Raw genomic sequence first — 15410 nt, 5'->3', positions numbered from 1 at the left:
CAGGAGATTTGACCCCCCCTGAAATCTTTGTTTGACTCGTAAAAACGTAACAAAAGGGGATATAAACAAATTTTGATGTGTTTTTTTTTAAAGTTTTTTTGTGACCCTCCTCTCCTGAAACAAATCCTTTTGTAAGCCCCCCTCCCCCCACCGAAAAAATCGTGGGTATGGCCCTAATCTAGCATATAATATGACCAAACCAGCAACTAATTCCAATGAACCTATATCAAAAACATAGAAAAGGCTATCTGCCGAAAAATCAAGAATCCCTTTAAAAACTTGCGCATGTTTTGTTTTTTATTTATACTGATTGCCCATTTTTTTTTTGCTGAACTTGCTTTAAGCCATGATGCTTTGGCTATTTTATTGTTGGTTTTAGTTCAATTTTCACGAATGTTATTGTAAGTTTATTTTTTTTTTATTTCGCGGAAGATGACTGAGAGCTTAATCATTGACTCAAATCAAAACAATTTCTCAAAATCATTTATGTATTTTGGTCTGTAAGAATACCTTCATCAGCTCAACCGTGGGTAAGTCTATTTGGCCGTGACCAAAGATAATTCAGGTTTAAAGAGGTGTTACATTATGAATAATCGAGAAACTCAGCTTTTCCTTTCACACCAACAAGGGCGTGCTTTTATTTTAATCTATTCGTTTTATTATAATTTACACGGAGTTTGTCTCAAGAAATATGTTTGTGTTCGTATATTTCAATCTTTCCTGTTGGAATGACTATTCTGACTTTCAAACCATATTATGTTTTGTGACGATTTGACCCAGGGCAAAAACTGTGAGGAATGGACCTTGGTACCCACCACACACATTTGTACCTTGTTGACCTTGGTACACACCACACACTTGGTGCACACGTTTTTAACTCGCTAAAAGGACAGTAGACCTTTCTTATGTTCTAAATAGTCCTGACCCAGCATTACACGACTGTTGTTTCGGTTTTAACAGGGTTTTTGGTCGACATTTTTGGAAAATTTGAGAAGGAGACCACAGAGTCTTTGCCTTTCAGTCAAGCTGAAATAGGTTGCTCCCAATGTCCAACTAGAAGTTGTTACAATGGTTGTCACAAGGGTTATTAATTAACCCTTTGGCGTAGAATATATCTGTGTTATATATCTATCTGACTCTAGAATTGTTTGAGGTCTGAAAAAACTTGGGGTCAGCTTTGTCCTGATATATGTTTTTTCATTTAATTTTCTGCTCCTCTGATACAAGAGTGATGTTAAAATCGAAGAAGAAAACGGATTATTCATAAATATTAGATTTTTTTTTCCACAGGTGTCGCCCACTTAAGTAATGCCTTTGGGAAGCAATCAACAGGACTCAAATCACTAGTTCTCTCCCATTGTGGTATAACAGGAAAGGGATTGGATAAGCTGGCTCATTCCTTTTCACTAAATAAAAGACTTAAAGACACTCTAACACAACTTGATCTCAGCGGCAATATCCTGAAGGATGACATAAGTGTAAGTGGATTTTCATTTTTTAAATGGAATTTCTTTTGTAAAAAATGAGCTATTAAGGAGTTTAATTTTGTAAATATTTCTTTTTTTCCCAGTTTATACCAGAAAAATCAGTCAAGGCTAGCTTGTTTAGAACATTAGAAAAAAAAATAGCAATAAACTACAAGGCTCGCCTTATATGGCAATTTTTTTACAATGTAGGCTTTAAATATTTTTTGGCTGACGCAGCTGCACAAATTCTTCTTTTGCCATAATTTTCTCTAATCTTCACTGTTCTTTACTCCCTCCCTTTAAGTTCCAATTTCATTTGAACAATATCTAATGATCTCTCCTACTATATTTTGAATGACCTTTTTCTTGCTTGGCTCCTGATGGATCTTAAAGGAGGATAAGTCCATTTATTATACAGTGAAAACAAATAAAAAGGTCTGGATATTCCGACCACATATACACAGGGAAAGTCATTAGCAGATATACTTAAGTGTTAAAATTAAAACTAACTTATTGATACGGAACAAAACAATTACTTTCGGTTCATTCACTGGATTTGCCTGAGACAGCTCAATAACTATGTTCATGCGAAGTCTTGAGCTGTAAATTTCTTCTTTAGTATTGCATAAATGTAAGCTGAAATTCTAATGAAGGTGGCAAAATCTTCTTCGTCGTCTAATTGCAAAAAGAATGTTTTGAATTTATGTTTATATACTTGATTGGTTCAATGCTTAGTATATCTGCTGATGACGATTGCTGTATATTTGGCCGAAATATCCAAACTTTTGTATCTGTTTTCACTATCTAATAAATGGACTTATCCCCATTTGAACGTTTGTTTGCTCGCTATAGAAAGTCAATGTGGTCTTGGAAAAAAATATAACTAATTTAAGCTATTAAGCGAAAAAATAAAAACAGCCAGATAAGCACCTTAAGCTGGTCTTAAGCTGCGTCTATGTTCGGTGTTTTCTGGAAAACTAGGACAGAAAACTGGCTAGTATACACTGCTCCCACCGTTCCATTTTTATGTTTCTGCACAATAGTGCACAGGTACTGCACAATAGGTGCTAATAAATCAGAAGTAAAGACGATTTGTTGGGTTTTCTTGGAACCTTATCAAGCAATAAATTTGAAAAAGGGGCTATGGGGCTTACCAAAAAAGATATAAAGGCTTAAAAAAATTAACTGAAATGGCCAAATGAAGAAACTTACTTACTAATTGAAATCTAGAAGGACCCGTGGAGTTCTTTATCCCACTTCGTTGTTTAAAAAGAGCTCAAGTACACTTTTTTCCGAAAAGTAGCTAAGTATATGGTTCGAAAGAACTCAAAAGATCTATCTATTGGTATATTCCAAAAGAGCTCTTTAATTATGACCGAGTTTTAAAACGTTCCAAAAGGGGCTGAAAAAAGACCGTAAGTCCCTTAGCTTCTAAGTAACGAACAATTCAGTTATTTGGACAGTTTCCAGCGAATTTCGATCGAAAGTTTAAGTAGTAACCAGTATTTAAAGTTTCAAGCTTCTTAAATGCCGTTTTTTAAGAAAGATTTTTATATATGTCTTTTTATTTTCATTTTACTCTCCTATAAAATTAGGAAAAATGGATTTAAGTCCTTTTTGTAAAATCGCCACGGAAACGTGATGATCGGAGAACTGGCAGAAAACCGAGAATGGAAAACTGGAGACATAAAGCAGTCTACATGAGTATTATAGACTGCTACCTGTCTCCCAGTTTTCTGTCTCAGTTTTCGGGAAACATCGAATGTAGACACACTCAATGGTCAGGAACCTTTCTAATCGCCCTTTCTGGTTTTGCCCGTTCTTTCTTATTGACCTTTCAAAAGGTAATATAACTTTTCTAGGTATATAAAGTTAAAAGATATATAAAGATAAAATGTAATATATAAGATAATAGGTAATATAGGAAAGTTAATATAGTAATATAGACTGCTTACCTCTCTCCCAGTTTTCTGTCTCAGTTTTCGGGAAAACACCGAATGTAGACTCACTCAATGGTCATGAACCTTTCTAATCATGGTCATGAACCGTTATTGGAATATGCATGTCCGGTCTGGCACTCGCAACTGTCAAATGAACTTAGTGACAAAATCGACTCGGTCCAAAAGCGTTCGCTCAGGATAATTTACAAAGAAGGCAAAATTCCATACTCCTTCCTCCTTAAAGCTGCACGCATTACCACCTTAAAAGAAAGGAGGGAAAAAATTTGCCTGCTTTTTGCTAAATCAGTCATTTCCAATCCCCGTACCGAGGACTTACCCCCTGATTTTCATAATCCCATTAGACTCCGACTCCCCTGGTCAGCCTCCTTAGCAATCCCATATTACTCTCCGATCCATGCTGTTACAGAAAGGTTTCGTAATAGTTTTATACCCTTTATTCTGGAACACCTTAATAATAATTCGTGATTATGTACTTGCCAAATTCCCCTTTCCTCTATTGCCGTTTTTATTTTTTTGATTTACTGTAGTGTTTTTGTAATTTAATTGTTAAGTTTACTGATTTACCCTTTATCTTTGATGATTTTGCTTTTAAATTTCTTTTAATTTTAAGTGTTTGATTTCATGTACTGTTTTGAAATTTTCTTAGCTTTTACTGACATATGAAGCGAATTCGGCTCTATAGAGCTTGTGATAGTCTTTTGAAAATAAATATAATCTTGTCTTATCTTGTCTAATCGCCCTTTCTGGTTTTGCCCGTTCTTTCTTATTGACCTTTCAAAAGGTAATATAACCTTTCTAGGTATATAAAGGCAAAAGATTTATAAAGATAAAAGGTAATATATAAGATAATAGGTAATATTACCTTTTAAAAGGTAATATAGAAAAGGTAATGTAGTAATATAGACTTCTTACCTGTCTCCCAGTTTTCTGTCTCAGTTTTCGGGAAAACACCAAATGTAGACAGACTCAATGGTCATGAACCTTTCTAATCGCCCTTTCTGGTTTTGCCCGTTCTTTCTTATTGATCAAACAGTTCGTGGTAACGAACTGTAGTAAGGAGCGACCCGGCGCAATAGTAACCAAAACTCTAAAAAATGGAATTTTGGTATCAGTGCTACATCAAAAGAATCGCATTTTAATGCTGATTTTAAATATATAAGTTTCATCAAGTTTAGTCTTACCCATCAAAAGTTACGAGCCTGAGAAAACTTGCATTATTTTAGAAAATAGGTGGAAACGCACCCTAAAAGTCATAGAATCTTAAAGAAAATCACACCATCAGATTCAGCGTATCAGAGAATCCTACTGTAGAAGTTTCAAGCTCCTATCTACAAAAATGTGGAATTTCGTATTTTTTGCCAGAAGACAGATAACGGATGCGTGTTATTTGTTTAGTTTGTTTGTTTTTTTTCCCCCAGGGGTGATCGTATCGACCCATTTGTCCTAGAATGTTGCGAAAGGGCTCATTCTAACGGAAATGAAAAGTTCTATTGCCCTTTTTAAGTGACCAAAAAAAATTAGAGGGCACCTAGGCCCCCTCCCACGCTAATTATTTTCCCATAGTCAACGGATCAAAATTCTGATATAGCCATTTTATTCAGCGTAGTCGAAAAACCTTATAACTATGTCGTTGGGGACGACTTACTCCCCCACAGTCCCGTGGGAGGGGTTACAAGTTCAAAACTTTGACCAGTGCTTACTTATAGTAATGGTTATTGGAAGTGTACAGGCGTTTTCAGGAGGATTTTTTGGTTGGAGGCAGGGGTTGAGAAGAGGGGGATATGCTGGGGGAACTTTCGATCGAGGAATTTGTCATGGGGGAAGAAAATTTTCACGAAGGGAGCGCAGGATATACTAGCATTACTTAAAAAAAACAATGAAAAAAATTAATATATTATTACCCATATGAGGGGCTCACCTCCTCCTAATACCTCGCTCTTTACGCTAAAGTATTTTAACTATTTATTCTGCGGCTTTTGTGATTCAGGGGTTATTCTTAATGAATTGGGACAAAATTTAAGCTTTAGTGTAAAGAGCGAGTTACTGACGAGGGGGCGAACCCCCTCATATATGTAATAAGAACATGAGAATACAAAAGTTCTTTACGTAACCTAATTTATAAGTTACGTATATCTTTTACTTATAAAAAGAATAGTAAAAAATTACAAGTTCTAGTTGCCTTTTTAATTAACCGAAAATCGGAGGGCAACTAGGCTTCCTCCCCCGCTCTTTTTTTCTCAAAATCATTCGATCAAAATTATGAGAAAGCCATTTAGCCAAAAAAAAACAAACATACAAATTTCGTTTTAATTATTCCTCTGTGGAGAGCCAAAATCAAAAAATGCATTGATTAAAAAACGTTCAGAAATTAAATTAAAAAAAACTCATTTAAAAAGTTTTTTAAATGAAAGTAAGGAGTGACATTAAAACTTAAAAAGAATCGAAATTACTCCTTATATGAAAGGGGCTTTTCCTTCTCAACGCTCCGCTCTTTACGCTAAAGTTTTTTACTGTTTTAAAATGTAGAGTTAAGAGAAACAGTCAAACTTTAGCGTAAAGAGTGGGGCGTTGAGAAGGAAAAGCCCCTTTCATATACGGAATAATTTCTGTTCGTTTTAAGTTTTAATGTCGCTCCTTACTTCCATTTAAAAAATTTGTTTTTTTTAAATTTATCTTCCAAAAGGTCAACAAACTTTTTAATTGTTTCAGACCATTATCTTCACTGTCACTAAAAATATCTTATTCTGTCATTAAACACTTAAATATTGAAAACAAACTAAAAACACTCTTTTTTTGTTATTTCACTTTTTGTTTATTCACTGCATCCACCATCTTTACTACTAATAATAACTAGGAAGGTGAATCTATCCCCTGGTTGATTTTCTTGTTGCTCGCACGAGTAAAACAAACTCGCGACATAGAACTACATGGATATTTCAAATACATTCATAACATTTGCTAATGAATTTTGTACTTTTTTTTCAGAAATTTGTTCAAATATGTCTTGGCAAATTAATAATAGTATCAGACCAATTAAAGAAAATGTTTCACATTAATATGCTTGATGCAACTAATTTATATTTCCCTTAAGATGATATGATACAAATACATGAGTTACAAAAATCATTTACATCGCCTGGTGCCTCCGAATCCTTGGGAGTTGACAGGATACCAAAAACAAGCATTAAAATCAATTTTCCCGGTTATTTGTCATGTTTTTCGTTTTTAATTAAATACTGTAGAGGAATTGTTTACAAACAACTGAAAAAAGTCGGATAAAGCCTTTCCATAAGAATAGATATAAATGTCAAATTAGTAACTATAAGTCCATTTCAATTTTACTGGTATTTTCTAAATTTTTTGAAAAAATTATGCATGAAAGAATGACAAAATTTATAAACGAAATGGAATTTTGCCGTCTAGCCAGTATGGCTTTCAAAAAGGTTATTCCACCGCACATACAGTATATCATTCTATTATTAAGATTAAATAAAAAAAACAAAACAAGTTTTTTAAATGAAAGTAAGGAGCGACATTAAAACTTAAAACGAACAGAAATTACTCCGTATATGAAAGGGGCTTTTCCTTCTCAACGCCCCGCTCTTTACGCTAAAGTTTGACTCTTTCTCTTAACTCTTAAAACAGTAAAAAAACTTTAGCATAAAGAGCGGGGCCTTGAGAAGGAAAAGCCTCTTTCATATACGGAGTAATTTCTGTTCGTTTTAAGTTTTAATGTCGCTCCTTACTTTCATTTAAAAAACTTGTTTTTTTTTATTTAATTTCTGAACGTTTTTGAATCAATGCATGTTTTGATTTTGGCTCTCCACAGAATTTATTTTTTTTTGGCTAAATGGCTTTCTCATAATCGAATGATTTTGAGAAAAAAAGAGCAGGGGAGGAAGCCTAGTTGCCCTCCGATTTTCGGTTAATTAAAAAGGCAACTAGAACTTTTAATTTTTTACGAATCTTTTTATAAGTAAAAGATATACGTAACTTATAAATTAGCTTATGTAAAGAACTTTTGTATTCTTATGTTTTTATTACATATATGAGGGGGTTCGCCCCCTCGTCAGTACCTCGCTCTTTACACTAAATCTTAAATTTTGTCCCAATTCATTAAGAATGACCCCTGAATCACAAATGCCGCAGAATAAATAGTTGACATTACTAACAATACTTTAGAGTAGAGAGCGAGGTATTAGGAGGAGGTGAGCCCCTCATATGGGTAATAATTTCTGTTCGTTTTAAGTTTTAATGCTGCTGCTTACTTCCAAATGAAAAAAAAACTTTTTCATTGTTTTTTTTAAGTAATGCTAGTAAATCCTGGTCTCCCTTCATGGAAAATTTCTTCCCCCATGACAAATTCCTCGATGGAAAGTTCCCACAGCATATCCCCCACTTCTCAACCCCTGCCTCAAACCAAAAAATCCTCCTGAAAACGCCTGTACACTTCCCAATAACCATTGCAATATGTAAGCACTGGTCAAAGTTTTGAACTTGTAACCCCTCCCACGGGGACTGTGGGGAAGTAGGTCGTCCCCAAAGACACAGTTATAAGGTTTTTCGACTACGCTGAATAAAATGGCTATCTCAGAATTTTGATCCGTTGACTTTGGGAAAATAATTAGCGTGGGAGGGGGCCTAGGTGCCCTCCAATTTTTTTGGTCACTTAAAAAGGGCACTAGAACTTTTCATTTCCGTTAGAATGAGCCCTCTCGCAAAATTCTAGGACAACTGGGTCGATACGATCACCCCTGGAAAAAAAAAACAAAAAAAAAAAAAAAAACAAATAAACACGCATCCGTGATCTGCCTTCTGGCAAAAAATATAAAATTCCACATTTTTGTAGATAGGAGCTTGAAACTTCTACAGTAGGGTTCTCTGATATGCTGAATTTGATGGTGTGATTTTTGTTAAGATTCTATGACTTTTAGGGGGCGTTTCCCCCTATTTTCTAAAATAACTTAAATTTTCTCAGGCTCGTGACTTTTGATGGGTAAGACTAAACTTGATGAAACTTATATATTTAAAATCAGCATTAAAATGCGATTCTTTTGATGTAGCTATTGGTACCAAAATTCCATTTTTTAGACTTATGGTTACTATTGAGCCGGGTCGCTCCTTACTTCAGTTCGTTACCACGAACTGTTTGATTAAAGAATTTTTGGATTTTGACTTCACGACGTTGGCAATTTGGTGGATCTTTCGAAAGCTTTTAATATTGCTAATCATGAGGTATTAATATCAAAACTGAATAAAATGGATTTCCTGGTTTGTATGGTGAGTTGGATAAAATCGTATTTGGAAGGTAGAATGCAGACTTATTCAGGTCGACGATATCATGAGAAAAAAAACTGGAATGTGGGGTTCTCCGAGAATTGGAATGTACGGTTCTGTTTTTTACTTTAGTTCTGAATATAATTTAGTTGAATTAATCCTAAGATCTACAGTGATCCATGTTTTGCCTTATAGATAGATAGATAGATAAGTGTATTTCAAAAACCCGTGGGCCATATACACACAAAATATAAATAAATAACAGACAAGCAAGGAAATTAACAACAGTACGAACACGCACAAAAAAAAAAAAAAACAGAATTCAACGCAAAAAGTACCTAATCTAACTACAAAAGAAATTAATCATATAAAACTTTTTCTTCTTATTAAAGATTTTTCTATATATACTCCCACTCGAAATATTGTGGTTGGGTTACTATTTTGTAGAATACCCGGAAGCATCAAATTAATCCCATGCAAATAAATTTCCCGTAAATCCAAGAGCACCGGGCATTTCCGGAGAAAATGATCCAAGTCTTCATCATCATCTTTACAAAGAGGACAAAGATACCGCCTATCAGGACCAACTATCATTTTATTTTTGTCGAACGTTTTTTGCCTGTTCTGGATTGGAAGACAATTTGCCCTAAGCTGAATCCAACGACGTAGAATCATAGCCGGTAAATTAAGTTTAAAATAAACTTCCTCCCCAAAACTAGGTTTTGCCTGATTATAATGTTGTAGGGTTGTAGAATCAAGAACCAGCCCTTGCCAATGCTGAATTTCCTGACTCTCTAATATAAATCGTACCTGGCTTTCTAAATTTGCTGGTACATCGCGAGAGCAAAGACCATTATTCCATAAATAAGGCATTCCTACTTTTTCTAGTAATGATTTAATTTGGGATGGCCATGAGGTTTTTAAACCACATTTCAACATCTCTTCATATGCCACTCTTACTAGTCTATCTTAATTACTCTTAGTTAACTTCAACCAGAATCTAAGCATTAAAATATACCTACGTAGCTTTAAAGAAAACAGGCCCATATCACCTTTCAGAATCTGTGAATGAGTTGTCTGATGTAAACCAAACACTCTTTTATAATACTGGAGCTGAAGGGACTCCAGTTGCTGCACCGTTTCTCCACCCCATATCTCTGCTCCATATTCTATTACGGGTAAAATTTTTGTGTTAAATATTCTTTTATGCATTTTTAGGTTTTTGATCCCCATTATCGTCGGGTTTCTAAATATAGCTGACATGGCCACCCTACCTCTCTTAATTATTTCATCAACATGACTCCTTAGGCTTCCATTTTCCGATAAGATAAAGCCTAAATATTTTATTCTTTTACTTATAAATAGTTCCTTATTATTAAATTTAAACGTATATTTTTCATCGTCCCCAACCTTCCTTTTTTAAAAATAACAACTTCGCTCTTTTCAGTATTCAGCCTTAACTTTTTTATATGCAAATATTCTTCTATGAGATTCAAAAGAGTCTGTAGATCTTGCGGTTTATTAGCCACCAAAGCAATATCATCTGCAAATAATAAGAGAGATAGTTTTTGAGTCCCTAGGATAACTTTCGGAGCCCATCTATTCTCTAGAAAATTAACAACATCATTAATAAAAATATTAAACAACTTAGGTGAAAGGGTGCTGCCCTGTTTTACTTCCCGCTTAATATCAAAAAGCTTCGAAAACCTATTACCAACTTGAATGATTCCACTCACACAAGTATACATGCTCACTATCAATCTAACAAATGAATGGGGAAGGCCAATATTTAGCATGGCATCCTTCAATAACTCTCTGTCGACACTATCAAAAGCCTTATGGAGAACCACAGCCCCTGACATATGCATCATTTCTTTCATACCATTTTCACTATCATATTTGTTTTTATACTGTTATCGAGCGTGTATATTCGATATACACATTCGAAGATAGCCTACACATATTTCCCGGGGTTCGGGGAGGGGGTAGTAATTTGGCCTTTGAAGTATTTTGAACATAATGACTATCTCAAAATTTGGACCGAAAGCCCTTTGGGAAAGTAGATAGTTGCCCATTGATCACTTTTGACTATTAGAACAGCTAGAAGTTTCATTTTGAATGGAATGAGCCCCGTCCAAAGTTAATACGACCATCCCTTCCACAAAAACCTTATGGGCAGCTTACATAAGTTACAGTTCTTGTCCCGGATGCTATGGAGGATTTCTCAAGGCCTAGTTATAAATTTGAATTTTGGACTATTTTGAACAAAATGGCTATCTCAAAATTTTTATCGGATGTATTTGGGGAAAAAGTTGGGGATGTAGTGGGGGACAATCCTCTCCGATTACTTTTGATGACTCTTAAAAGTGTAACTAGGACTTTCAATTTCCAACGAAATGAGCCATATCTGAATTTTATGCAACCAACCCTTACATAAATCCTTATATACCCCGGGGCATAGCTTACAACACTTGCCCTCGGGCTCTAGGTGGTTATGTCGACCCAGAGTTTTGCTATTTGATTTTTAAACTATGTTGGACAACATAATTATATCAAAATTTTGATTGGAAGCATTTGGGCAAAAACGGCCTTGGAAAGGGTGAGCTAGTTGCCGTCCGAAGGGCACTAGAAATTCTGATTTACAATCGAATGGGCCCCCTCCGAAGTTTATATGACCATCCCGTCCTTAAAAACTTTATATGCCCCCTGGGCACATTTTACAACACTTGTCGCCGGATTCTGGGGAGCTGCTTGATCCCTGTAGTTTTTGTTACAGTACATTTGGTCTATTTTGAACAAAATAGCTGTATAAAGAATTTGATTGGAGGCATTTGGGGAACGTATTTAGCGGGGGGGGGGGGCTAGTCTCCATCGGATCACTTTTGACTCTTAAAAGGAGAATTATAACTTTCAATTTCTAGTCCTTTGAGCCCCCTCCATAGTGAATACGACCACCTCTTCCATAAAAACCTAGTATGTCTCCGCGCCTTAAGTTACAACCCTTTCCTGGGCTCTGGGGGAGTATGTTGACAATGAAGTTTTGTTGTCTGATTGTTGGATTGTTTCAAACAAACTGGCTTTCTCAAAAAATTCACTGGATGCATTTGGGGAAAAGAGGCTGTGTGTGGGTAGTGGGGGGGGGGGAGTAAATGTCTTCCGTTCACTGTTGACTCATAAAAAGGTAACTAGAACTTTCGATTTCCAATCAAATGAGTCACCTTTGAATTTTTACGACCACCCCTTACATAAAAACTATAACCCCTGGGATATACCTTAAAACACTTGTCCCCGTGCTCTGGGGGGTGTGTCGAGCTGTAAAAAAATATGGCTATCTCAAAATTTGTATTGGATGGGTTTGGGGGGAAAGGGCATGGGGGCTAGTTGCCCTTGGATCTCTTTTAATCTATAAAACGTGACTAGAACTTTTAGTTCCCAATCAAATGAGCCCTCTCTGAAGTTTATACGAGCACCCCATGAATAAGAACTATACATCCCTCCTGGGCATAACCTACAACGCCTGCCCTCGGGCCCTGGGGGTTGTTTCGACACCGGAGTTTTCTATGGCACTTGGTAATAACCAAGTGACATATAGCAATCGCAAATTCTGTCGGTCTGTCTCGGTTTTGCTACTTTAGGCACTTCCAGGTAAACTAGGACGATGAAATTTGGCAGGCGTTTCAGGAACCGGACCAGATTAAATTATAAATAGTCGTTTTCGCGATTTGACCGTCTGGTGGGGGGAGTGGGAGGTCGTTAAATTTGGAAAAAATAGAAAAAATGAGGTATTTTCAACTTAACTAAAATCTTGGAAAACGCTTAGAATGGAAGGATCGGGATGAAACTTTGTGAGAAAAATAAGTGGAAGTCCTAGATAGGTGATTGACATCACCAGAACGGATCTGTTCTGTTTGGAGTTAATTCTGAAAATCGGAAAAAGAATGAGGTATTTATTACTTACGAAGGAGTGATCGGATCTTAATGGAATTTGAAATTTGGAAGAATATCGTGTCTGAGAGCTCTTATTTTAAATCCCGACTGGATCTTGTGACATTGGAGCGAATTGAGGGGGGAGCCTAAAATCTCGGAAAACGCTTAGAGTTGAGGGATCGGGATGAAACTTGATGAAAAAAAATAATCATAAGTCCTATGTACATTATTGAAATAACCGGAACGGATTCGCTCTCTTTGGGGGAGGAGGGTTAATTTTGAAAAATTAAATAAAGTGAGGTATTTGAACTTACGAAGGAGTGATCGGATCTTAGTGAAATTTGATGTTTAGAAGGATATCGTGTCTCAGAGCTCTTATTTTAAATCCCGACCGGATCTGGTGAGGGGGAAGTTGGAGGGGGGGAATCTAAAATCTTGGAAAACGCTTTGAGTGGAGGGATCGGGATGAAACTTGGTGGGTATTTAGGACACAAGTCCTGGATACGGGATTGACATAACCGGAACGGATCAGCTCTCTTTGGGGGAGTTTGGGGGAAGGATTAATTCTAAAAAATTAGAAAAAATGAGGTATTTTGGGCGCACGAAAGAGTGATCGTATCTTAATGATATTTCATTTTTAGAAGGACCTTGAAACTATGACCTTTTATTTTAAATCTCGACTGGATCCAGTGGCATTAGGGGGGGGGGTATTGGAAATCTTGGAAAGCGCTTAAAGCGGAAAGATCAGGATGACACTTGGTGGAAAAACTAAGTAGAAGTCCAAGATAGGTGACTGATATAGCCAGATCCGCTGTCTTTGGTGGAGATGGGGGGGGGGGAGTAATTCGAAAAAATTCGAAAAAATGAGTTATTTGGAACCTACGAACGGGTGATCAAATTTTAATGAAATTTGATATCTAGAAGGATCTTGCTCTTTAGAACTCTCAATTTAAATCTCGACCAGATCCGGTGACATTGAAGGGAGTTGGAGGAGGAAACCGGAATTCTTCGAAAACGTGAAAATCGAGGTATCTTGGAATGGGTAATCGGATCTTATATAGAAGAATTTTATGTGTTGGATGCTCCATTTTCAGTTCGAATCGGATCAGGGGACATAAAGGGTTGGAGGGGGAAACAGAAATCTTGGAAACCGGAATTCTTGGAAAACCTCTAGAGTGGAGAGATCGGGATGAAACTAAATGGGAAGAATAAGAAGAAGTTATAGATACGAGATTGACATAATTGGCACGGATCCGTGCCAATTGAGGGAGCTCCTCTTTGAGGGAGCTGGGGGTTGTTAATTTGGAAAAAAATCAGAAAAATTGAGGTGTTTTTAACTTAAGTACGTGTGACCGGATCTTAATGAAGGAAGGAACCCATGTCTCAAAGCTCTTATTTCAAATCCTGACCAGATCTTTTGACATTAATGGAAGTTGGAAGGGGAAACCGGAAATCTTGGAAAACGCTTATAAATGTCGTAGATACGGGATTGACGTAACCGGACTGGATCTGCTCTCTTTGGTGGAGTTAGGTGGTGGGGATCAGGGCTTTGGCGAGTTTGGTGCTTCTGGTTGTGCTAGGACGATGAAAATTGGAAGGCGTGTCAGGGAGCTGCATAAATTGACTTGATAAAGTCGTTTTCCCCGATTCGACCATCTGGGGGGCTGAAGGGAGAGGAAAAATTAGAAAAATTGAGTTTATTTTTAACTTACGAGTGGGTGATCGGATCTTAATGAATTTTGATATTTAGAAGGACTCGTGACTCACAGCTCTTATTTTAAATCCCGACCGGCATTAAGCCTCTGATTTTCCTTTTAAAGCAAAATTACTGATTCTTAGAATTTTGGTAGAGCTCATACCATATGAGGTCGTGGCTCTTGGCTCTTCCGACCTCGTCACAAGTGCAATATGAGCTCTTAGCTCTTGTTTTATCTGACCTTCGAAGTATTTTTATCAAAATGGTCATCTCAAAATTATTGTCTGATGCATTTGGGGAAAATGGGCGTAGGGGGACTAGCTGCCCTCCAATCATTAGATCTTTCAAATTCCAATCAAATAAGCTCTCTCTGAAGTTTATAAAAGTACCCCTTCCATAAAACCATGTATGCCCCCCAGGGCATAACATACAACGCCTGCTCCCGAGCCCTGTGGGGTTGCGTCGACACCGGAGTTTTTGTTATCTGACCTTTGAACTATTTTTAACAAAATGGCTATTTCAAAATTTAATCGGATTGGTTATGGAAAAAAAGGACTATTTGCCCTTGGGATCTCCATTGAATGTTGAAAAGTGAACTAGAACTTTCATTTTCCAGTCGAATGAACCATCTTTGAAGTTTATACAAGTATCCCTTCCATAAGAACCATATATGCCCTAAGAGCATCAAAATTTTTATCTGATGCTTTTGAAGAAAAAAGGTCGGAGGAGGGGTTAGCTCGATCACTTTTGACTCTTAAAAAGTGAACTAGAACTTGCAATTTCCAATCAATTGAGCCCTCTCTGAAGTTTATACGAGCATCCCTTCCATAAGAACCATATATGCCCCCAGGGTATAACATACAACGCCTGCCCCCGTGCCCTAGGGGTGTTGTGTCGACACTGGAGTTTTTGTTATCTTACCTTTGTGTTTTTCTTTTTATAACAAAATGGCTATCTCAAAATTTTTGTCTGGTGCATTTGGGGAAAAAGAGCTGAGAGGGGGGAGGCGTGCCCACCGATCACTTTGAGTCTTAAAAAAGGGGACTAGAACTTCTAATTTCTAATCGAATTAACCCCCTCCAA

General features: G+C 36.6%; 1 protein-coding gene across 1 annotated transcript in view; it reads left to right on the top strand.

Moving 5' to 3' along the window:
• The window catches only part of LOC136035061 (F-actin-uncapping protein LRRC16A-like), a gene marked incomplete in the record, with an annotated part of 202446 nt that overhangs the window by 48971 nt on the left and 138065 nt on the right, over nt 1-15410 (top strand). The window contains 1 exon segment of the mRNA XM_065716658.1: nt 1291-1478. Coding sequence (XP_065572730.1) covers nt 1291-1478 — 188 coding nt within the window.

The sequence above is a fragment of the Artemia franciscana genome, chromosome 13, assembly GCF_032884065.1.
Source record: "Artemia franciscana chromosome 13, ASM3288406v1, whole genome shotgun sequence".
Classification (NCBI taxonomy): domain Eukaryota; kingdom Metazoa; phylum Arthropoda; class Branchiopoda; order Anostraca; family Artemiidae; genus Artemia; species Artemia franciscana.
This window is presented reverse-complemented; position numbering and strand designations above follow the sequence as displayed.